General features: G+C 37.8%; 1 protein-coding gene across 5 annotated transcripts in view; it reads right to left on the reverse strand.

Moving 5' to 3' along the window:
• The window catches only part of UBE2Q2 (ubiquitin conjugating enzyme E2 Q2), a 52,734-nt gene that overhangs the window by 18,578 nt on the left and 10,631 nt on the right, over nt 1-23,525 (reverse strand). For 3 of the 5 annotated variants that reach the window (XM_087745353.1, XM_087745350.1, XM_087745352.1), the window contains exons 2-5: nt 16,253-16,357; nt 9,078-9,182; nt 7,334-7,390; nt 5,109-5,249 (exon numbers count right to left, since the gene is read on the reverse strand). In XM_087745353.1, the coding sequence (XP_087601479.1) occupies nt 5,109-5,249; nt 7,334-7,390; nt 9,078-9,182; nt 16,253-16,357 (408 nt within the window). The remainder of the gene's footprint in view (nt 1-5,108; nt 5,250-7,333; nt 7,391-9,077; nt 9,183-16,252; nt 16,358-23,525) is intronic. The other 2 variants (XM_087745354.1, XM_087745355.1) reach the window with 2 other exon arrangements.

A 23,525-nucleotide genomic window follows, 5' to 3' on the forward strand; every position in this document is an offset into this window, starting at 1 on the left:
TTGAAGTGCAGTTTAGAAGAGAGTACTACCTGCATTACACCATTGTGTGATATAGTAAAGCAGTGAGTTCAGTTTGACTATAATGGTACTAAAATTAAAAACTTTAATTTTCACTAACTCCCTATATGCAAGTTATAATTTCAAAGACTGAATTCAGATATAAATGACTGAGTATCCTTCTGGAAAAGTGGGACTTACCACTCCAAGGGAGATAAAGCTCCCATTTCTCCAGTTGTGAGATCAAGACTTATAGTCGCAACTGCCTTAGAAATAACTAGTCAATCATGGGATCTGATAAGCATCTGTCATGTGGGGTTGATGCCAAGGGCAGAAAGGCATAGACATTTGATCTGTAAACTGAAGAAGTTAAAAGAGCTGCCAGACAAGCCCCAAGTGACCTTTTTCCTATTAAGTAATCAAATAGGTACAAAAAGTCTCACTTGATCATCCTCTCCTGTACAAGCATACCTGTGGTTCTCCAGAACAATGAGCAGGTAAGCTGGAGAAATCCCTGCTGCAGGAGGTACACACTTATGTGGACAACATGCCATTTGCTGAGAGCTGCAAATGACAAACACCTGGTGCAGGGATTCCCAGAGCCAAAACTGTTGGACATGAAAAATACTCATGAGATGCATCACCACAAGCTTGTCCTGTTCTCAAACTCTTCCCCCTAAGGATGTGCTACTGCCGCTGTCAGAAATGTGAAACTTTAGTCCAGGTCAGTATAGGCATTATATTTTTCAGAAGTGTTTCTATCCTTAATTAGTATTTTAGTGTGAACATATAAATCTGAGTAAAATACTTTACAGAACAGTTAAGCAACTTCTAAGAAAACTAGGAGTTCAGAACTTCTGCATTCGCTAGTCAGTAGGGCCCACCTAACCGTGCAGAAATCGCCACAGCACATGCCACTGCCCTACCTAGCTGTCTGATGCACTAAGTCTCCAGAGATAGGAGGTTTTGCAGCCTCAGCTTTTCTCCTCTGGGCATTTTCTTTTCCCCTTCCATCCCTCGAAACACAACCACAGTCCACTCCTTAAATGACTTATCTGAGGTAGGAGGTGCAGTTCACTGCAGTTTTAAATCCAAAGACCAGATTGTCTGTTTTCTGTCTGATCAGAAAAATACCGTCACACATCAAAACAGTACAGTAAATCACCTCACTCACAATACATTTCAGGTAATTTGGCCACAAGACTAAAAATTACCTGCTAAAACAAAACACAAAAATTGAAACTCCTCCAAGATAATAAAACAAAATCTAAAGTGACCCAAAAAGAGCTGAAGAATACAAGTTTGCTCTATTGTCACTGAACTTTCTCAGTATTTGTGCAGAATTACATTCATTCCTGGAAGTTAACGCAGATTCATACTTACTTCAAGGATTAGACCGAAAATGGAAATGACACCTTAAACTTCATAAAATCCGAAGATCAAAGTGGAGACATTTGAGACTTCTAAAGGAAAGTGCATAAACTCCTCAGTAGGAAATGGAAAAAGCTAATAGCATTATCTAAATAAGAAAAGCATTAATCTCTAAAATGATTATGTGGGAAGAGACCTCTGAAAAGCAAGCAGCAGCAAGTTGTTAAATATTTGAAGTTAATGATTCCAGTTCAAAGACCTTTTTTTATTCCCAGTAAGCAAGTGGTTCTTTAAAGTTATTACAATGTTAAGAGGAGGATTAATTCTTGCTCCAAGTTACACACTGTACCGCAAGCCAAATTTGAGTTTATTTCCTGATGCCGGCAAGAAGAATAGGATTAGGGATACTGCCAAGGAAGAGAACTAGTTTACAAAATTAGCAGATACATATTCTTAACTTGTATAAAACACACAAACCCTAAAAACTCCTATGACAAAAAGTCTTGAGCAGCAGAAAGATGTCTTTAACCTGTTAAGAATATGCGAGAAAAGGACTGCATGCACTCCTTTCCTATGGAAAAACCTTTAGCATGATCCGTAAGGTCAACCTTCATTTAGCCAAGGGGAGAGAGGATGACCCATGGATTTGGGCCAAAGAGCATGTAAAGAAACTGAAAAGTCTCCTGGTTGCACTGGGCACTAGTCAAAGTCCTACATTAGGCTTCACGTTCCCTCTTCCAACAAGGAGCATTGTAAACAGCATGGCTTTGTTTTACTTCCCTCTCCTGAGGAAACAAAGTATACCGAAAGAGGTGTGTGGTTTGTGTGAAAACCCACTACATTTAAGTTTGTGAAACTCACACTGTCCTTTAAGAAAACCCGCTCTGAAGGGCTGTACAGATTTAAATTTTGCTTTATGTTAGGATACTGAGCAAACTTCTGCTATCTCAGAGCATGTTTAACATGTTCTATTAAAAGATCCGTGTTTTGGCATCATAAAGGGCCTTTAAGTGCTACTAGGTTAGCTCTTTCCTAGGTCAGTAGTGCACCTATAGTTTTCAGTTGTCAAGCACTTAAAGAGTAAACCCTCACAAGCCCTTTGAGAAATTATTTAAGCAGCGCAGCTATTTCTGGTGACCCACAAAAATACCACGGTTCCTCAGCAGCAGTTGAATACCCTGTTCCTGTACTCAGCTGACCTTGTTTATGCACCAGCATCAACCAGAGTGCCTTGGCATGAGAAACAGCTATTATGTAAGCTGAATCTGCTGTTGTCAAACAAAAAAACAGCAATGTTCATTTCAGCTCCACTAGATGTGGAGGGAGAAAGCAAAAGAAAAAGCACTATTTGCCAAATGGGAAAGAACAGATAGCAAAAGAAAATCTGCAGTTTTAAGAGGCTTTCCACACCAAGGAAGAATTTTGACACTACAAAAACTTTTTTCCAGTTTTATCACATTTTTAGATGACAGTAACGTAGACCATGCCTTTCAGGTTGCAAGAGGAAGGAGTCTTTACGATAAGGTCTGAGTTATAAATACAGAAACGCACAGAATCTCAATAGGCACCTTCTCAAACTCTGAACAAACAGTTAAGTTAAAACAAAACCAGTAAGTGATCATTGTGTTTATGGTTAATCAAGTCTTAAAGCAGACTTGACTATACAGCAAAAGCATCTTGGCACTTTATGTTTACCTGCTTTTATATACCGAAATGCTGATCAGGTTGGGAGGGTGGTGTGGTGTTTTGGGGTTTTTTTTGTTTTGTTTTTTTTGAAGGGGTGATCATTGCTGTACACTTTCCTTCAGACGACCTGATAGGTAACTATTGAATTCATGCACAAATCAAAGAGCAGTCTCCTTTAGCCAGCTATCTCATGCTATTTCAGCAGAACGTAAGTCTAAAGTATTTTTGACAGGTCTGCACTCAAGTCATATTAGAGCAGCACTGGGACAGGAGCAGACGACTTGTAGTTGAAAAACTCTGATAGAAGCATTTCTGTTTCTTTCCTTTGCAAAGCAGATGGCTAACATGGAAAAGAGATTCAGTTTGTAAAGTTAAAACTAAGAGGAAGAAGTTTTTTTCTAAAGTAGATAAAGTTATTTATGGCCAGTGATTCATGACAAGAAATAGTCAAGATTCTGTTAACTAAAGGAGCCTTTTCCCCTAAATTCTTATGATAACTAGATCTATCAGGAGTGCATCCAATATAAAAAGTGGATTGGTTTGACTAGCTCTGAGCACTTTGAATGTACAGAGTTCTCGCTACAAATCAAAAGTAGTTTACAACAGCAATTCTCTTGAATCTAATGTAATTTTTAAGTGCAGTTTAGGCTTTTTAGAAAATATTTACTGGAAAAATCATCAAGTATAAGAACTAGAACAAAGCTTGTTCCTTGGGCAAAAATCCAGGTGTTCGCTACATAGCGATCCTAAATCGTATTCCTTCCCTAAATACTTACAGGTCCCTCCCCTGTACCTAACTACTGCTTACATCCTCAACTATTAGCTTAACGAGAAATAGCACATCTTGTGTCTGGACATGATCTACATGTCTGCTGACTTGCCAAACAGCATATAAAAACCTATGAGCTGACACAGTAGAGGGCACCAATTTAAGCACCTTCTTTCTGTACAGGTGACTTACAAAAATTTTAGAACCCTTACCTTTGGTTGAAATTGGTCATGAACAGAAGCATTGAATTTCATGCATTACACATTTTAAGCCTCTGAAACAGAAGTTTTGATTTCTTTGGAAGCCAGGCTAAATAAAATTAAGGTTGTATGACATCATCATTCCCTCCTACATCCACCTTTGAGAAGTAGAAGCTTCTCTGGAACTTAGCACTTGTGACAAAACATTTCTAAGCCTCTGGAGAACAAACAGGTTTTTTACAACTGCCTGCTGGCAGGGTCACTCAGAAAACTGTGATAATAAAGCTGCAGAGCTGCTGAAGGCCCTTTGCTTCCTGTCTGACAAAAAAACCCCAAAATCCTGAGTAATTTCCAAGTGGCATAGATGCTACTGAAAAACAAACTCACGCATAAAATGGATTTAAAGCACAAATTCCTGGGTTTACGAAGTATGTTAAGTCACCCAAGACTTTTAATGCAGTCAGTTTTATATATGGCTTTATTTATTTTAATAAGGGCTCAGCAACAAAAGTCATGCTTACAACCTAGATGCTTTCTGCTGATTCTGCAAGGAGGACTGTTGTTCATAACACAGGCATCAAGCAAGAGACAGAGGGACAACCAAATAGATACCTCTGACGACCAGTTAAATATCATTAACAAGTGTGAAACCTGGATTTACATGTAAGAGTTGACTCTAGTGAAAAGCTAAAAGATAATTCTTCACCCAAAATGCCAAGAATACCCCAACGCAAGTTTGACAAAAGAAGTTAAGACAGCATTCTCCCAGGCTGAATGGGAGTGCTTTGAAGTAGGTTTTGTGCCTCTGTGGGATATGGACTGACAACTAACATCCTGTGCCACAGATTTTGATGAAAGATGAGTCCATTTACTATATGACCTTAGAATTTTAGCTGGCCTATTCAAACTTCTCCAAAAAGAGTTATTTAAATCCCATAACTTGAGACATTTGTCCTATACATGCTGGAAGTCAGCTACAGGTTAATTTATGTCTAGGTGCATAGCAGTAGGCTTTATTTGCTGAAAGCCATTTCTATTTTAAAGCCAGAAGTATTGCAAAGAAAAAACACAAATCGTTAACTCACATTTAAGTGATCTTGCCTTTGATTTTTTCTGATTTTTTCTAAGATTGCAAGGTTCTCTTTCTCAATGCCTTCATCCTCAGATTTCTTCCCGTCAACTGGTTCCTCCTCCTTCATATCATAGTGATCCAGATCTTCAATGTCCTACAGGATGGAGGAAAATTCACTGTAAATAACTTAACTATGCTCTTCATTCAACAAAACCCTCTCCAAAGGCATTTAGGGATACATAGCGCTGTGCAGTATGACTGTATTAGTGATTGTTGGATGCCATTACTATTTTGCTCTAACTTCACTCTCTCAGCCAACAGTATTCACTGGAGGTGTAGAGAGCCTTCACAATACAAACAAGACCCAGATTCACAACATGTTTCTGGTCACAGAAACAAGCACAATAAAACCTCTGTGAGAAGTTAAGATTGTAGTGAATTAGCCCATTAAAGTAGGTAGAAAACAGGAAGTTAAGGCATTTTGAACAGGGCTTGAGAATCCAAATGTACCCAAAGTTAGGGTGTCTCCAAGATGTTTCTAAAAGCAGACTCCTTTTTCAATTAGAATCCTAGCTATATTACACTTCTGGCAAACAATGGTTAACGGATCTGGCAGGGCTACAGCAACCCTTGAAGAAAGTTAAATATTAGAAAGCTACATGTACGTTATTCAAGGTGAACATTTCAGCTGAAGATTAGATGCAGCATTAGGATATGAGACACAATTATGTGGTCAAGTATCCTGATCACACAAGCATTTCAGTTCCGAGTTCTAGACTAAGACACTGAAAAATCTTCCACTCTGTATTCTGAGATGGGGTTATCCTGTTGCAGAGGAGCACTCTGAACTTAAGACAACTGCCTGTAAGGTGATTCAAGTGCTATTTGTGGAGAGGAAGGGAAATAATACTTCAGGATGAAAAAGGAAGCACTACAGCAGCCATACCAGCAAGCTATGAGTATGCAACTACCAGATATGCTTCAATATGCAGTGCTCCACCACACCTGTGGCTACTCTTTATGCACCATCTGTTTGCATGGCAGGAAAACCTGGCCATAAGTGCAAATTCAAGGATGCCTTACATAGTAAGAAACACACTTATCTGGTGCCTTTGACAACACCGTCTCCTCCAATTGTAACAGATTTTAGACTGAGTATTCTTTAAAATGCTCATATTTTTCAAAATAATGATATAGCCGTAGGAACCCTAAGCTGCTTTTCAATTTAGAAATTGAACTAGATTACAAGTTGAAGATATCAGTGCCACACACAATGCCACCTGACAGCTTATAAATAATGAGAGACATGATAATGTTTTTGTCTAAAGTAAGCCAAAGAGAGTGCAAAAGGCTACTTACAAGTCTGCAAGAAAACAAAAAGAGCCTTGTGGCAGAAGGATATGGGAGCATACATACTACCTTTACAGAAACTCTGGCTCCAACAAATGTTGTCTGGATCAGGCTAAATATGGTGTAAGAGAGGCTGCTTCAAATTAAATCCAGAACACAGGTAGCATTTAGATCTTTTCTAAAGGAAGACTTCCTCTTCAAAGAATGAGTTGTTCATTCTTACTACACACCTTCTTCATTAAAAATCTAAATCTGAAGTAGCCAGAACAGTTCTCCTACAACAAGGCTATTTATAGTGGTTTAAAAAGCAACCATCTTGGAGCTATTCTAACATGCTGTAGAAGTAATTGAAAGGGGTGGTTACCACACAGTGAAAAGCTCATTAAAAGGAGCACTGTGTTGCCTTAAAGTTTAGCATGTCTGTTTCAGACGTCCTTCCATTTCTTTCAATGTATTATAGTTAAAAACTAGCTCACCTGTTTAATAAATCAGCAAACTGATTTACTCTTAGCCAGTCTACTTCAATTTGGGAGGCACTTTCGACTGTATCAGAGCCAGTTCATATGCTGCTTGAAATAGGAGTTAACTATGCAAACTTACTCATTTTGCACACAATGTTATGTATTGTTTGACTAAAGCACAGATGTCCAATTCTCTGTATCCAAGTACCTCACAACTGCAATCTAGGCTTCAGAAGAAAATTTCACTAGTTTTGGTGGTTGAAGTAAAAGCTGATGTTAGGGTAAACATCCAAATTTTTAATTGTCTTTTCCGTTGAACTCTATGGAGATTACATTTTACAGTTTGGGTTAATAACTAGCCAGCCAATGCAGAGAAAAATGACAGAATTCTTCTAGATTAGGATAACAATCTCATATATACACATACTTCACCCATGTCTTCCTCCTCCTCCTCCTCTGATGTAACTTCTTCTGTTGTTCCATTCTGCAATACAACAATGAGGTTTCTGCATAAACTGTGCACATGTTCCTTTCTTTCAAAAACAGGAAGTCTACTATCAAAGAGAACGCAGTATATACAAAAGTTACACTTATCAAGGTCTGCAAGGACTGAAGTTTAATGCGAAAGATACACAAAGATGCTTTCGTGGAGAATGATAGGGAAGAGATTTTTGCACAAAGCAAAGATAAACAAAATGCTACAATTAATTTCACATTAAGTTCTAAGTGGAAACTTAAGATTCAGATACAGATATCCTATTCTGAGACAGTGACAAATGCAATAAACAAGTCAAGCGGGTTATAACTCATGATCTCTTAACCATGAAATCAGATCATGGCTCTGACTACAATCCATATACATGCTAGACCTCTAAAAAGAAAAAACCAACAAACTTCAGGCCTCTCAAACTTAATGCATTTTTGTCTTCCTACCTAGAACTTCTATGCAACAACTACTATAATCATATAGCCATGGTTATTACATTATTTGATAAAATACCAAAACAAAACATTGAGTTCATTTTTCATGGCTTTCCGTTTCAGGATACCACTTCAAGTTTAGGAAGTTTGAGCTGCAGAAATACTCAGGAGCATTCTGATATGCTTGTCCTCTGCTCACTCGTCCTTTGGCAAAGAAGGAATGCCACTGCTGTAGACAATGCAGGGGACTAGATGGATCTCTGGTCTGACTTACTAAGGCCTCTCTTATTCAACTCACAAATTATCCGACGTTTCTAGCTAAGAAACCTTCCATGAGTTTGTTTTTGAGTTTCAGAGCATAAGCAAGACTCTTCAACGAAGCCACTTCCTAATATTACAGGCCTATTGCTTTACAATTGCACTGCTACGTGGGTGGCTGAGAGAAAAGACCTATAGGATTACAATTTGGCACATGACCAAAATTAAGCAAGTTATTTGTCATTACTATAGCACTGTCACCACAGGAAAACCATCTGTTACGCTACAGGAGTTTTTAGAAGTCATGTCATCTTAACATGTATAAGCAAAAGAAGATACCATAATCTTATTAAAAAAAAACCAAAAAACAAACAACAGTTACTGTCAGTTAACAGTTCTGTTTTTCTGTTTTCAGCACAATACAAAACATTTTAGTTAACCAGAACATTTCACAGCCCTTCACAACTCTTAATTTGACAAGAGCCCAAAAAGTAAACAAGGCAGCTCAGATACCCCCTACCCAAAGTAGCATATGGTCTTGATATCCCATGTCTCTGCAAGGGATTGAAGAGGAAGGAAAACATCAATAGCAGTTCATTCAAGTGCACACTGTAAAACATATACTCCTCAAGAAAAAGCAAACAGTGTTTAATCACATCTACATTTTGGAAAAATTAAATTTGGGAAGCACTAGGAATACACAGTGATTGGCTTGAACAGTATTTAGGAGGGAATTCAACTGACAGCACTGGTATCACATACACACCTTTCAGTGATACAGAAACTCCAAAGGAAATTGTGTAATATTATCACACCATTATTAAATGGATTCTACAAACAAAATTCAGATTGAGGACACTATAAAGCAGCAGTGCTTCATATCTCAGTTCTGGCTTACACAAGGTTTAATCGTTCCCACCATCTTCTTTCTTGGAGTTGAAAAAACAACTCCTTCATTGCCATAAGGAGGTGTCCACAGCTTTTTAATTTACCTGTCCAGCTGGCAATGGCTGATCTAACATTTCAACATCTGGATGCTGAGGAAGATTATATAATCTGCAGAGGTCACATATTAATCTCTTCAGCTGTTGAAGAAGCTATAAAAAAAAGAAAACATGGAAACATCTATTTAAACCAAAGCACAGAACAACATATGTTGAATTTTCTTCACCTGTTGGTACTGAAGTTTCAGTCAGTGTACAGCATTTAAATCTGCACACACTGGAATAAAGTTTAAAGATCCCTCTTTTTCTCTGTAGTCATTGTAATAAAATCCCCACAATGGGAAACCAAGGACATGGCAAGTTAAAGATGGCTCCCATTCATCTCCTCATGTCAAGTGAAGAAAGTCATGAGCAAAACAATAATCTGCTCTGGCAGCATCATCAACTCCAGGCATAGGTGTCTCAGCCACAAATCACTACGGAATAATCAAATGGTCATATTCCATGAGACAAGATGGTCCATTCCAGTTTCCTAGGTTAAAGAACCATGTCTTCAAAAAAACAAGGAGGAACAGTCTGATTTGCCACATTCTGAACCCCTTTCTAGGGCACACCAGTGAGGCGCTACAAGCGAGACAAACACTGTATAAGGCACAGAAACTAGCCAACCTCTGAGCTAGAGCCCAAGTAGTCTGCTTCCCATATCTTGTATCAGGTTGAGGCACAATCTGTTACTATCACTGATTTCTGTTTCCAACTTTCAGCGTTACATTGACTGTGTTCTGTTAACTGCAAAATATGGAACACCTTTCACTCACTGTAATGCTATCCAGCAAATAAACTTAGTTCTGCAGAAATAGAGAAACGTTAAGTTTGCTTCTCGATCGCGACACTAATTAAGTGGATTTCTATAGCTGCTAACTTTCCCTAGGCAGCCTCAGATTCCTAGTTAAGGCCAAGACCATAAAAGACTGTACTACTGCATTTCCTAACTTTTCAAGGTCTTTGCATAGCTATGTCAGAAAAACAAAGAAAGAACTGCAGAATACGTTTGCAAAATGGTCAACACTTCATTATTTGCAGAATAATACCCTAGAAAAATGCTTGCAAAAATTATACATCCATTTATGGACTTTTCTTCCAGATACCAAAGGGAGTTTGTCTTGCCACTTGTAGAAGGCAGCGTGCAAGACAGCCATTTCTGCACACATACCCTTCAGCACTACTAGTAGTTACGCTTACAGCGGCAACCCCTGCTTCCCTCTAAGTATCTTTCCATAAAGGAGGGAGACTCAGGCAATGTGGCCTCACCCAAGGTACAGCATAGAGTGTATTATCCTGAAAGAATGATACTTCTACATCACTATTTGGTGTTTGTATACTGTATTTCTTAAAATATACAATAAATCAAGGTATCCAAGAAAAATCTAGTCACTCCAAAATATTCTACATGTCTAAAGCCTTGCTATTGGCCAGTTCAAATGCTCTTACCTTACCCTACTGCAAGTGAAAATTCAGCCTCTCCAGGGTTAAGAATTCATTTCCAAGCTCAAATCACTAGCAGTGATAAGCAAATGCTGCCCTTCTGCTATCTGAAAGCTTCAATGCTTTTCCCTTCTCCAGCAGAATTCAACGTTCCTGTTTAACAGGACTGTTATTTATTCATTGGAGGCCATGTACTGACATACCAGCCTGCATTACAAGAATTATGACATTCTCTCCTATCACACCACATTGCTGCTTCTACATCTTTCACGACAGTCATCTTTAACTCAAAAATAAAACAGATGACACCAAAAGAACTGGTGTGTCAGCAACACATTTCTTGTGAGCAGATACACGAGATGTGATGGTTTATGTTGCCAGAAGCTTTCTGTAACAATCACATTTCTCATCAGTGTTAAGACTCTACACCTGTTTGAAACTTCCTGGGTGTCTGAAACACCAGGAAATCTTTTAGCAGGCAGAAAGCAGGTTAATCAATCAAAAAGTTAGTTGGTAGATAGAACCACAGGTCTTAGAACTATTATTCTCAGTATTTGCAAGATCCTTAAAGTTGCACTGCTACACATTTTGTTGAGAAAATTTTTCTCTGCACAAACAACACTGCCTCATAGAGAGCTGGAGCATGAACTATAAAGTTTCAGGAATTGTAATTTTTCTCAGATAGCTATGTAAAGCTAGGCAAGCCATTAATTTGTCTACATCTGTTGAGAAGCATACAAAAAATCTAAACGGTGGAGGAAGGATACCACCACTGGCGTTTGGCTGGTCCAAAGCTTGGAAAAGCAGTTGAACACAGTATTAGATGTGTCTCTACAGAAAGAGACAGTAAGGGCTGGGAAAAGAGTTAAGAACTGCTTCCTCCACTCCCCATCCTCTTCATGAGAAATCATGTCACCTGAACTGAAATTCAGAAGGAATTTTTGCAGGCAGGACCTAACGCATTGTACGCTTCTCTTGCTTCCTTCTGAACACAGCACCATGGCGAGGTACACAAGAACTCTCAAAGCAGCAAACTGCCGGCACAACCTGGACCAAACTGCACCGTGGCTGTGCCTGAAGAGGTGTCTCCCTGCCTCCAGCAGCATGTTTTCACCTTCGCATTTGCACTGGCTCCAGAGATCACGCAACCATGCAGCAGCTTGCAAGCTTCGAGGCAGATCAATTCCTGATGTGCTTCAGCACATAAGCACCAATTTCACGATAAAGGGGGAGGCAGGAATGTGCAGCTGAGAGCAGGGAGCCCCTTCCTTGGCAGCAGTCTACACTTCAGGGTTAGCTTAATGCAACTGTAAAACTGCAGTTTCATTTTTATAGCTCAGTTGTTTTACTTGATGTCAGTTTCTACAACCTGCAAAGGTGGTGGCAGAGCGAGAAGCTGATCCCATCTCTACAACCTTTCTTCCTTATTGCTATATTTTTCCTCCACAGGCATTCATTTCATACCCTTGATCCTTCTGCCATGGATCACCATCCCCATTACCCTTTATCCTCTGCTCATATATATGAAAAATCATAGGACAATATGGGCTGAAAGGCACATCTGGAAGTCATCTGATCCAACCCCGCACTCTAAGCACAGCCTAGCATGATTTGGTATGTGTTAATGGTACATGAATAGACTGTATCAAAAGGGATGGCAGATTTCTGCCATGTATTAATAATTTAAATGTATTTCCAAGCTAACCTCACATGCTTAGCTAATGTAAAATGAATGCTTAACACACACGCTTTGCTGCTACTGAAGAGAAGTGGACTATCAGTATACCAATAGTTTCCCTGGAATACAAACTGCCTAAAGCAGAAACTAAACAGCAACTAGAATGAATAATTCACAGGGTATTAAAGGAGCAATGCAAGTAGCCTGCATAAGGTAAGTGCTCAAGTGACCAAATACAGTGACAAACTTATAAATTGATGATATTGATTATAATTAATATAAAAATAACAACGAAATATTAAAATATCATGTATATATCTATAATATAACTTTTAATGCTTCAGGACTTCCGAGAAGTTGGTAGTTCTTAGGGACACCATAATGCTGTTTTAGAACACAAAAACACCTCTTCGAATTTTTTGTTTCCTGTGTTAACATCTTACAAATCTGAAAACAGTTTAAAACAATTTTTCTGAAACCTATCCTATATTAGGAGGCCTTTTTATGCACCAAGAGATCTTTCTAATGCAGTATGAAAGCATTAATAATGTTAGGATACCTTTAATGATATTAATATACTGCTGGGTTCACTATGAAGCACCTTGTTTTCTGATTACCAAGAAACATGGACTGAAGAAGTATAGTGTAAATATACATATACTTATTCTTCTACATGTATCTATATACATATATATATACATACACACACACACAATCTGTATCTGCATAAAAATAAATAAATGAATCAATAAATCTTAGCCTAACACAGAAGGAAACTCCTCAGGAAGAAACAGAGGGAAGAAGTAACCGTCATTTGGAGTGTGACCACTACTTAGCAATCAGGTAGTCTGTGGCAGTAACTGGCCTCACACGCACTCAGCAGCCTTGGGCAGCTTCAGAAAGCAAAGCAAAGCTTCTTCCTGCATTTTGTCTCTATGATCGCCAATACATAATTAGTTGCTGCTGCACTGGTAGTTTGCAAAAGGCAACATTCTTTCCTGAAATGCCATCATGTGGGACTAAATCTAAATTCTTAATACAGACGTAGTGTGCTTAGGGACAGCAGCTTATCCAAGCTGTACACATACTTATGCCAGGAATTCTATACTTTTGAAGCCTTCCATGCACATTTAAGCCCTCAAGGTTTGGAGAGTGTGAGAATCAAAGCTGTCCATCTGAATTTAAGTCCATTTCAGTATTGTCTTTAAAAAGCAAACCTCCAAATCACGTATAATTATATTTAATAACCCATGAAGTAAGGTTTGAGACTTTAGATTTTCAACTATAACTTCCATTATGTTAAACAGAACGATGACATTGAAGTAGGATTTCTCTTTGGCATTGCACAACCACTAAAAGGCAGCTGTCAGTTTCAGCTACCTACCAAGTCTAATGCAAAGCTGATTTTCAGGATCTGAAAGGGAATTCAGGAGACACCAGGGGTCAGAGAGAATTCTGTAGCCTCTTCATCTGCTGGCTGGAGCTTGTTCAATATGAACAGTCAAGCAGCTAAAGCCTCCAAACCTAATGCTATCTATGCTGATCATGCTCTTAACAACCTTTCAACATTTTTAGTGTTTGGAAGAATTTTCAGAGCAAAAAGCATCACAGTGATGCCAAGGTAACACAGAGTTTCAGACCCACAGAAGATTTTCCAGGAGAGGCTTGTATGATTTTAAACATAGGTAAACCAGTTTTCCTTTTATCATGTCAAATGACAAGGCTTCCATACATATGGCCCTGTCAAACTTCTATGCCTGAAGAGCACGTTCTTCAGTTTCGCAAACAGCTTTTACCTGTCAAAAGTTACAAAGCAAGTAGAAAGGGCAGACTAATACCAAGAACTCTAAATCAAGGTATATGTGCTAGCAGTGCTTTTAGCACATGTTCACTGTGCTCAGTTGAGCTCCTGGAAGAGTTCAATGCAATTTCCCATTCAAAATTTGACTGTTCTAATAACTTTATGAGTTTAGAGCAACATGGCACAAACAATCCTTCAGCTGCAATAGATTAAATGAAAACTGGTTTGAAACATTCTAAAAGTTTAAATTGAACTACGTGATTTTTAGGAGATAGCATGATAAGTCAGAAGCCTCTGAATTTCTACAGGTGGTAGTAGTTCCTTATCCCTTCCTACCCTACTGCAAGAAGTCTGTGTGTGAGTTGCTCCAACGCCCTTGAAGGGGAGGGAAGGAGGTGCAAGGGAAAAAGTTGTAGGGAGAAAAAACAAACCCAAAACTCACAAAGCCAAGCCTTTTGAGCAAAACAAAGAAGTCAGATTTTGTAGTGTAAGTATTTGTCTCTTCAACCACTCCCTCTGTCTTCATCTTGGCATAACATGATGTGGGGTGGATTCCTGAGAAACCAATGGGCCATCCACAGGTGTCTATTACATCAACCCATCAGCTTTTACATGGGCAAGTACAATCTTGATATCAGAAGCTGTTTTCTTACAATGTACATAAGCCGTCTACGTGCATATGCAATTCAGCACAGCAAGTCCTATGGATGTTTGCAATAAAGCTTTCTACCCTATTGCAAGCAAACCTGTAGGCCGTTAAACATAGGAAATACCTTGTTTAAAACCTTTAGTCTGAAGCTACTAGCCACACCAGCTTCAAGCTGGAGAACCTTCTGAGAAGTGTATTTAAGAAAAAAGTTGATTTGGCCACATTTTCTGCTCCTATAGTGTCATATGTCTTTCTAGGCAGAAGTCACAAAGACTAAGAGAGAGATAACATTCTTCGAAATGTAGTTTAGTCTAAAGTTTAGGTTGTAAGAAGAAAATAAACAACTGATATATGTGTCTCCTGTAATTAGATCCAACATAATACATTCAAACACTAATGTTCTTCTGCAATGGCCCTTTGTTTTTAACTATGGCAAGGCACATGAAGACTCTCACTTACTTGTTAGTTTTCTAATTATTTCTGCCAGAAGTCAAATGCATCCTAAACATTCTTTAGAAAAAGAAATTTGCACATCCTTATTTAAGGTCGAGTATGCTTAATTAACATTATCCCAGTAAACATTACAGGTAAGTGATTTAATGAGAAAGAACATTCCCAACTTTTCCAAAACCAGGCAAATACTAAGGCCAGCACATAATCGATGCAAGCAGCACTACTCTGCATACTGATTTGTTTTGTATGCATCACATACATGCATGCATTCCTGTACACAAAAATAAACAAAAAAATGTTAAAATAATCTGTTAATAAAGATCATCCTTAAGGGCTATTTGATATCCATAAAGCTGAATTTGGAGACAAAAAACCAACACTTTTAAGCACTGAATTTGTCAGTAGGCTGCAACACTTCTCTTTGTGGAACAAAGGACATTGGTACTGAAATTTTTCTTCAGGTAATAGTCAAGGACACTTATTTTCCTGCATAGAATGGGAAGTTATTTTTTTATACATATACAGCTCCTATCACTACATCAAAAGGGTACTCAAGTAAGATACAATGCCTGATAGTTTTCTGAAATGCAAAACTACCACTAGAATCCGTGCAAAGATTTTCTTTAAACAGCAACTGTCCAAAGTCACAACACTGTTCAAACTTATCACTATCTAAGCAACATTCAGATGAACCAGAAGCTATCAGGTCAAGTCTTCTTTACTGAAACCAGGAATTCTTTTTATTAGTTACCATTACAGCCATGTTTTGGAGAATATACATTCTCAATAACACAAAGCTTTTGCCTCCATAATTGATCTCTATGCAAAGAAAACACTAGAAGAGCTGTTTTACTCAGTAGTTTTAAGTTGTCATGCATTTCACTGTTTAATTATTTTCAGAAAACCTTAAACAGTGTAATGATTGGAGCTGAAACTTAACTTCTTTTAAAGAGCAAGCATTTAAGTCATCTTCTCCGCCCTGCCCCAAATCTTTCGGATTACTTTTGGTTCATATGGTTTTGGAAGAGAAACTTGTGTTTACAAAACCTCTCAAGTAACCCCAAAATTGAACTAATTTAACTGCTTGTTAATGTGACAGAGCTAAATAAAGACTCAAAACCAAATAAACACCCAAAGCAACCAAAACACTTGCTCACCAGCGTATTGCTCTTCTTAATATCTTCTAAACGCTCTAAGACTGAAGTCAGGTTTGGGTCATCTGATTCTACAAACCATATTGGTGATGAAGAGGGGTAAGACTCCTGTTAAAAAAAAACACACAAGACCCAACAAATAAATAAACAAAAAACCCATAAAGCTTTTAAAACTCATTCACCCCAAAAATTTCACAACACTGTATTAACATCATCTTTTATCTTACTCCAAGTCAGGTAACATAGAAGCTTTTAACACAGCATTTTTAGGCAACGCAAGAGAAGTTGAAAGAAATCCAGCCAACTGGTTCTTCTAGTATTTCATCCTATTTTCATCTTGATCAGATGATGGACATAAATAAGAAACAGTGCTGAAAAGTTTAAAACCCTAGAGGTGGGTGGAGCAGGAGGAAGAAATTTAGAAATGCAGTACAGGTGATTATTTCCAAAAAATGGAATCACAAGTAGTACATGTCAAAGAATAAAAGTATACCAATGCCGATTTTTCATAAAAATACAGATTATTCCAAATAAAAGCTATGAAAGCAACAAAACCTGGAGTCTTCAGATTTCCTCCTCAAACAGTATTATTCAAACTGTTCTAGCACTGCCCCTCAGACTGAAGCAACATAGCTCCAATCTCCTGCCTTGGAGGACAAGTTAACAGGCAGACCATGATGCCAAAAATCTGCAATTTTATCTTTGTACCATCAAGGCTCATAGAGGACTTTCCACTGGTGAAAGATTTCTCAAACAATATATTGCATACAACCCTATCAAGAAAGCTTACAGAATAACCTTCTTCCATCAACAGAGTCCTACAGTTGTTAAGCAACTGCAAAAACACATCCTAGTGACAGTGAGATCAAATGGGTTCACAGGATTAGAAGTGTACTCGATTTTCCAGAACAAGCCATGATTAGGGCACATACATCATATGGAACAGATGTGGCCCACAATCGCTCATACAATCCACAACAAGTGATTTTTCCGTCATTAAGCTGCCACAGCATACAGCCCTTCAGAAGGTGCTAGAAGGACCCTTGCTACGGAGAGGTAAACAAGTTTTTTTCCCCTCTTGTTTAGATGTTTCAAACAGCAATTCCAATTTTTTCTCCTAACACAGGTTTGGTAACATTTTAAGGATGGAGGAAACCATGTAGCTTCCAACTCAACAGTAACTGTCCCCTCATATCATTGATGTGCTTGGATTTTTTTGTTTTGTTTTAGTTATTTAAGGCATTCTCTACTTCTCACCCATTCAATTAAATTCTAGTAGCTGAGGACAAATTGCTGAACCTCAGTTTTATCACCCAGATATTATCTTCACATACCCAGATCTTACAAAATAATATGAGGGAATTTTCATTCATTTCCCTCACTGCAGTTTAAAAGGAAAAATATTTCTCACTCCAGAGACAACAAACCATGCTTCATTCTTCAACACTTAGAGTCAAGTGCTACTCTAACAGATGACTCCAAAATGTGCACTATGCTTACAAATTTACATTCTTTCTTGATTGCATTGTGTATTTTTTGCTTTATAGTTTTCAAGACAGCAGTAAAAAGTTTCATAGAAGGAAGACATCATACTTGTCTGTCAGTGTTACTGTCTGGTCTTTAGCGATTCCCAAGCAAACTTAGCCTTAGCAAGCTCTCAAAGCGCAAGTCCCAGAAGAAAACCCAGACCTTCCTACCTTAAACTAGCTTCTGTCATTTCAAAAATACGGAGTTTATTAGAATACAGAACGCTATCCATTTGAAAACTGTAGAAAAATACAAGCATGTTAGAATTGGTTTTAATAATATGAAGCTTACTTCCTAACTGACCTTCTAGCTGAAGTGCTGAACCTCATAAAAGAAACCATGTGATTAGATAACGGACATCAGCTTTGGTGAAACAGACTATCAGAGCAGAGGTCACATCTAGCAGCATACTCCAGGGAAGTTCTAGCTCCAGAGGTCTAAAATTCCCACCTGTAAACTCAAGCCTTTGCATAAACTTATTTTTAAGCAAGCTCAATCCCCACTGCCTCAAGTTTATGTTTGGGTTTGGTTGGTTTTTTTTTTTAAAATCACAGCTAAAAATACCTTAAAAGAATACATGATATTCCTAGTATCTTTATGAAAAGACAGACTGCTTACATCTTTCAGCTTCACTTTGAAGCACACCAGACACAGAGACCTTAGAATATCTATTCTTGACTAACTAAGGTCTAACATCTCAAACGTCTGTCAAGAAAGTCCAGTGCTTAGGTTGCCAAGATTTTAAGGCTAAGGAAGGCAAACAGATGAGCAGTTACGTGTGGCTTAATCACTTCCTTCCTTTACCAAATACAGCACCTTGGAGAAGTATATTTTCTCCTCTGTTTCACTTAAGACGCTCTTGAAAGACTAACCACTATCACTGCTGGAGAAACAAGGTTAAATTCCCAGCTGCCACTGGGTTCCCAAACTATTATTTTTAGGAGCTACACTTTGTTAAAAGCTACTCCATGTTTTGTACTGATAACATCTCACTCATTTTTAACAACATGCAACCTACCTGTAAAGTCTTCTGCAATAGTGCAATATTCTTACCTCAAGACTTTCATACTGCACACTGGATCTTTATGCACAGTTGGGAACATCAGAAGGGAGACTCTGCTAACTGTGGCCCTACTGCCCAAAGCCTTGTTTGAACCAGCTATTTTTGAGACCTGAACTTCTCTGGTCATCTCATTAAGCTAAGAGAAAGGCAATAGGGTAAACACTACTACCATGACTTTAGATTACGCCAGCATTCCCACCAGAAAATACAAAGAACAAGCAAAATCCCTTCCAAGATTCATTGAGCAATCTGCTCCTTGAAGTCTTCAGACTCATTAGAATAAAAATATTCTCCAGGTACAGTCAACATTTGGACTGTGTATGTTCATTCACCTAACAGGTATTTTTGGCTTTTTTTTGTTTTGTTTTTTTAAATCAAGCATTTGTTTATTATGTTAGCCCAGGTCTAAGCAAGCCTATTAATTGCAATGATTTATAGAAGATAACATCTGTCAGTCCACTCTTCTAAACCATATCTGGAATCTGAAGACTGCTTACAGGACGAAGCTCCACTCTTCACTGTCTATATTCTTCTTTTCTGACAATTCTGTTTCTCCTTTCTCCACCAAAAGGATTTAATGAACAAACCCACAGTAGGACACTTGTTGGTTGCAATCAGTATCTATCCCAGTCTAGGGGGCCTATACAAAAATCTCCTCCAAAAAACTTGCAGCAAATCCTTTGTCAGACAGGGACACGACCAATAGTGCAGATTTGATGACTGAGCAATCCCACTATGTGTTTAAATACATGACAGTGGCTACTTGAACGTGCTAATGCCTTCTGCACTCAATGACAGACCTCCCTCATTCTTTGCTCTCATTCCAACTTATTCCATTTTTTGCAATGAAAGCGAGTCCTGCTGTATGTGAGAAAAACATACTAGGATTTGATACTGCCTGCGTTATTACTGTATAGCACATATGAACTACTATACCCTAAAAATCATTAAATATTCAAATTTTTAGTCTGCTTTAGCTTTTGAAACAGGAATGGGAACAATATATTTATCAGAAAGGCTTTTGTTAAACACTGTGAGCATATTCACTCATCTGTATCAGAAAAGATTTCAAATTTTAGACTTCTGGAATATCGATATTTAATTGCATGTTCCAACTTTTTCACAACCGATGTTTAATATTAAAATCCAAGTTCATCTAACTTCCTGTTTGTTGCAACAGTTTTTAATTCTTCAGACTTACCAATAAATATGTTTGTTTAACTTAAAAATATAAATGGTACTAAGTTTCTCTAGATCTGTAAGTAATCCATATTTTTGGAACAGCTGAGTTTCATGTGGATATGAGTCACTATATTTTGAAACACAGAATTCACACACAAACTTCAAACATTCTGATCTTGAGATATAAACAAGCTCATGAGTTTGTAACACCATACATGCAATGAAAAACTAAGCTTGTCGTTTGTAAGGTCAAACAACTAAACTTCACATGAGCTAATTCTGTTTAGAGAATTAAGTCAGCCTTTTCTTCCATGTCTGCATCCTATAGAGGGAAGAGATGGATTTGAGTTATGGCATGTAAGGAACATAAGTTTCCAAATACTAAGGCAATATTTTATGAAAGGAACCCTAGAACAGAAGTTATTTTATTAATTCTCAGTGGCTACAAAAAAAACCCCATTATTTTGGGCCTTTTACTACGCAGCTGATGCATAGGGATTTTGTATAATCTAGCTTAGCTGCACAGGTATCGCCCATATTAAGTGTTTGAGACCTTTTATGTAACTGCTGTAACATGACATTTTCCTGCTCTCTACAAGTAAACCCAAAAATTCATCACAAGAGGCAAAGGCTACAATGCTTAGATTTGGGCAGCTTTCACAAGCTAATGCATGCTGTACAGCTTGGAAAGCTAACGCAATTGCTCAGTGAGACATGACATGCTGAGATGACATCACACCTAGCATGTACTAAGGCCTGAGGACAAAGGCTGAATGTTTACAGCCAACCCAGATACAATTACAATGCACAGGATCGTCGCTTCTAGAGAGTCTTTGTATTAACACCAGGACAGATTGGGAGCTTTGTCAACACAAACGCTTCTGTAACAGAATGCAGCAAAAGAATTTAGCCTACTAATAAACATACAAAATACAAAAAGAATAAAGGCCTGCACTCCTGCCACTGGAACAATTTCAAAACCTATCAAATCATTTAGGAAAACCACAGCACATTAGAAGAATACATGCAGGATCTCACTGCTCAGACATTTTGTTGCATCCTCTATAAGAGGGTCTACTTACGCTGTACTAACGATTTTGCTTACATTAAGACAGCTTTTCTTGGGTAGAGATCTGTCATCTAAGTATATCCTATCTAAGCTTTCTCATCCTTAACAATAATGCTGTTTTACTTGCAATGTTATATAATCTTTATCCTGTTCTATAAAGCTACAGCGACACAATTTTGATGTTAGTAAAGCTTTTAAGCAAGCTATTTCTAAATTACAATACTGTTGAAATCATGAAGTTGCTAAATAAAAACAACCCATCTTGCTCACATTCCCAAGGTTAGAACAACCTGTACACACAGTTTGCTATGAGGTAACAGAGTAACCACATCTCCTTGTACACAACGGAGCCATTTTATCATGGTCAAGTGGTAGGAAAACACATTTAAACACGTCTTCAGCACTATGATTTAAAATTGCAATCACATGCTCACAGTTCTTTGTTTTCTTTGATTTCCAGGATCATCTTAGATTGAAAAAGTGATTTTTTTTTCTTTTAAAACTCCTTAGCATAGTGGCTGAACAAAATTCAGTCAATTTGATTTCTTCGCTGTTTCTAAGTTTTTGCAAAATCTCCATCATTGAAAGAACCTAGTTCTGTTCTTTTTACACCAGCTACAGCTAAAACTTGGCTGATTTTCATAACAGCACTTCTGACTTTTTTCTTCAGTCCACCAAAATTTTCTGTTCACCCCCCTTTACTTCCAAACAACAGAACATCAAACTCCCAGATCTTTTAAACAGCTTAATTGCTTTGAGAAGGCTAGCAAGAGACCATTCTAGCTCACACAAATCTTAGTAATGAAGTAAGTAAATCCTAACGTAACAAGACATTTCAGAGGGCTAATACAGTCTTTTTCAAGGTGAACACATTTGCAGCTATAAACACACATCAAGTAATTGATCTCAAATCATGGATAGCTTTCCCTCAGCAGACACCTTGATGCTACCAAGTTTCTAGCTTGATCGTTTGAGTTACATAGGAGAATTACGTATTTTTTTTTTAAATAAAATCAAGTCCCACTGGTTAGGGATCATATCCACATCCTACACAAATGTTCAAAAAATACTGAAGATTAACTATACAATTAGCTACAATTTAATACATATTAATTGAAATTGTTTGTCAATCATTCACTACTTATGAATTTTTCACCTGTGTCAACCTGCCTTTAGAGGGGGGAAAAAAAACCAAACCAGAATTAATATTAACAAAAATATCAGGACTTGAGAAGATATTCTTAAAGCTAAAGTTCAGCTTGATGACCATAAAACACTAATACTTACAGCTTCTTAAAAGAGTATTAGATGTGATCACACAACTGACAGACTGCTTTCCATTATTAGGGGCCAAATTTTCCAAAGGCAGCTGAAGATGCAAGTAAGCATTTTCTACCACTAGGTACTTGAGTGGCCATGAAATCTACAGGCTAAGAACCTTTAAAAGTCAGCAGACTGTCATCTGCCCTCCCATCCCATTCTTTATAATAATTAAAAAAAAAAAAGCAAGCATGAAGGGTCACTTTCAACTCAGCTTTTTTTGAAACTTCATTGGAAGTAACCCAAATAAAACTATTTCCCAGAAACCTCAAGTTACTAAAACCCCCAAAATTCATATTTTCAAACATCATGACATCATAATTTGCTCTATTGTACAGACTGAATGGGCTATTGAACATATTACAATACTCTAACATTTAATTTCCAAGTTCAAGTAAAAATTTGCACTTTTACATATGATAGAATTGTCATTTCTTTAAGAATCTAACAGTTCAGTGATCCAGAGTTCTAAAAAATAAGAGAAGTGTATGCAATGGCGGGGTTTAAAAATAAAATTTAATACTGGGGTTGGGAAGAAAGCAAAGTGAGTTTTACCCACCTCTACTGAACAAGGGAAAAACTTCAACTTGCTTTTCCTTTTGAACTTTAGGATTGTATATAATATACTATTAACTTGCTCAATGCATATGAACGGAAGGACACCTTCTATTCACTAGAATTCAGTTAAACAGAGATCTTTAACTGTTTCTATACCACAGAAAGCAAGCTTGTATTAGCTTTAAATTTTCTGACACTCTTCCTGAACTCAAAGCCTGACATGCTCAGTTCAGTGAGAATACTTGTCACAACTCATGCATTTGGTAAGGCACCAAGTTCAACTGACTAAAATACATGTCTCTCTTTCAAATGTAGAAAATTACTGCAACTCTACCCTCAAGTTTAATGACTGTCTTGACAGTGACAGCCTATAGAAGACAATCCCAGATGAAGTGGCATGCTTTGGTCAGACCCTGGGAGATTGCAAGAGCTTAATCATCTTGCACCTTTACAGGAGGCAGGTGAAAGAATCCCATAATCCTGTTCTACGTAGCTTCTGCTAATATGCTGATCACCGCAAAACTGAATACCTTCAGGAGTGCATTAAAACAACACAA

The sequence above is a fragment of the Nipponia nippon genome, unplaced genomic scaffold (genome assembly GCF_047370975.1).
Source record: "Nipponia nippon isolate SJK-2023a ecotype South Korea unplaced genomic scaffold, ASM4737097v1 scaffold_9, whole genome shotgun sequence".
NCBI lineage: Eukaryota > Metazoa > Chordata > Aves > Pelecaniformes > Threskiornithidae > Nipponia > Nipponia nippon.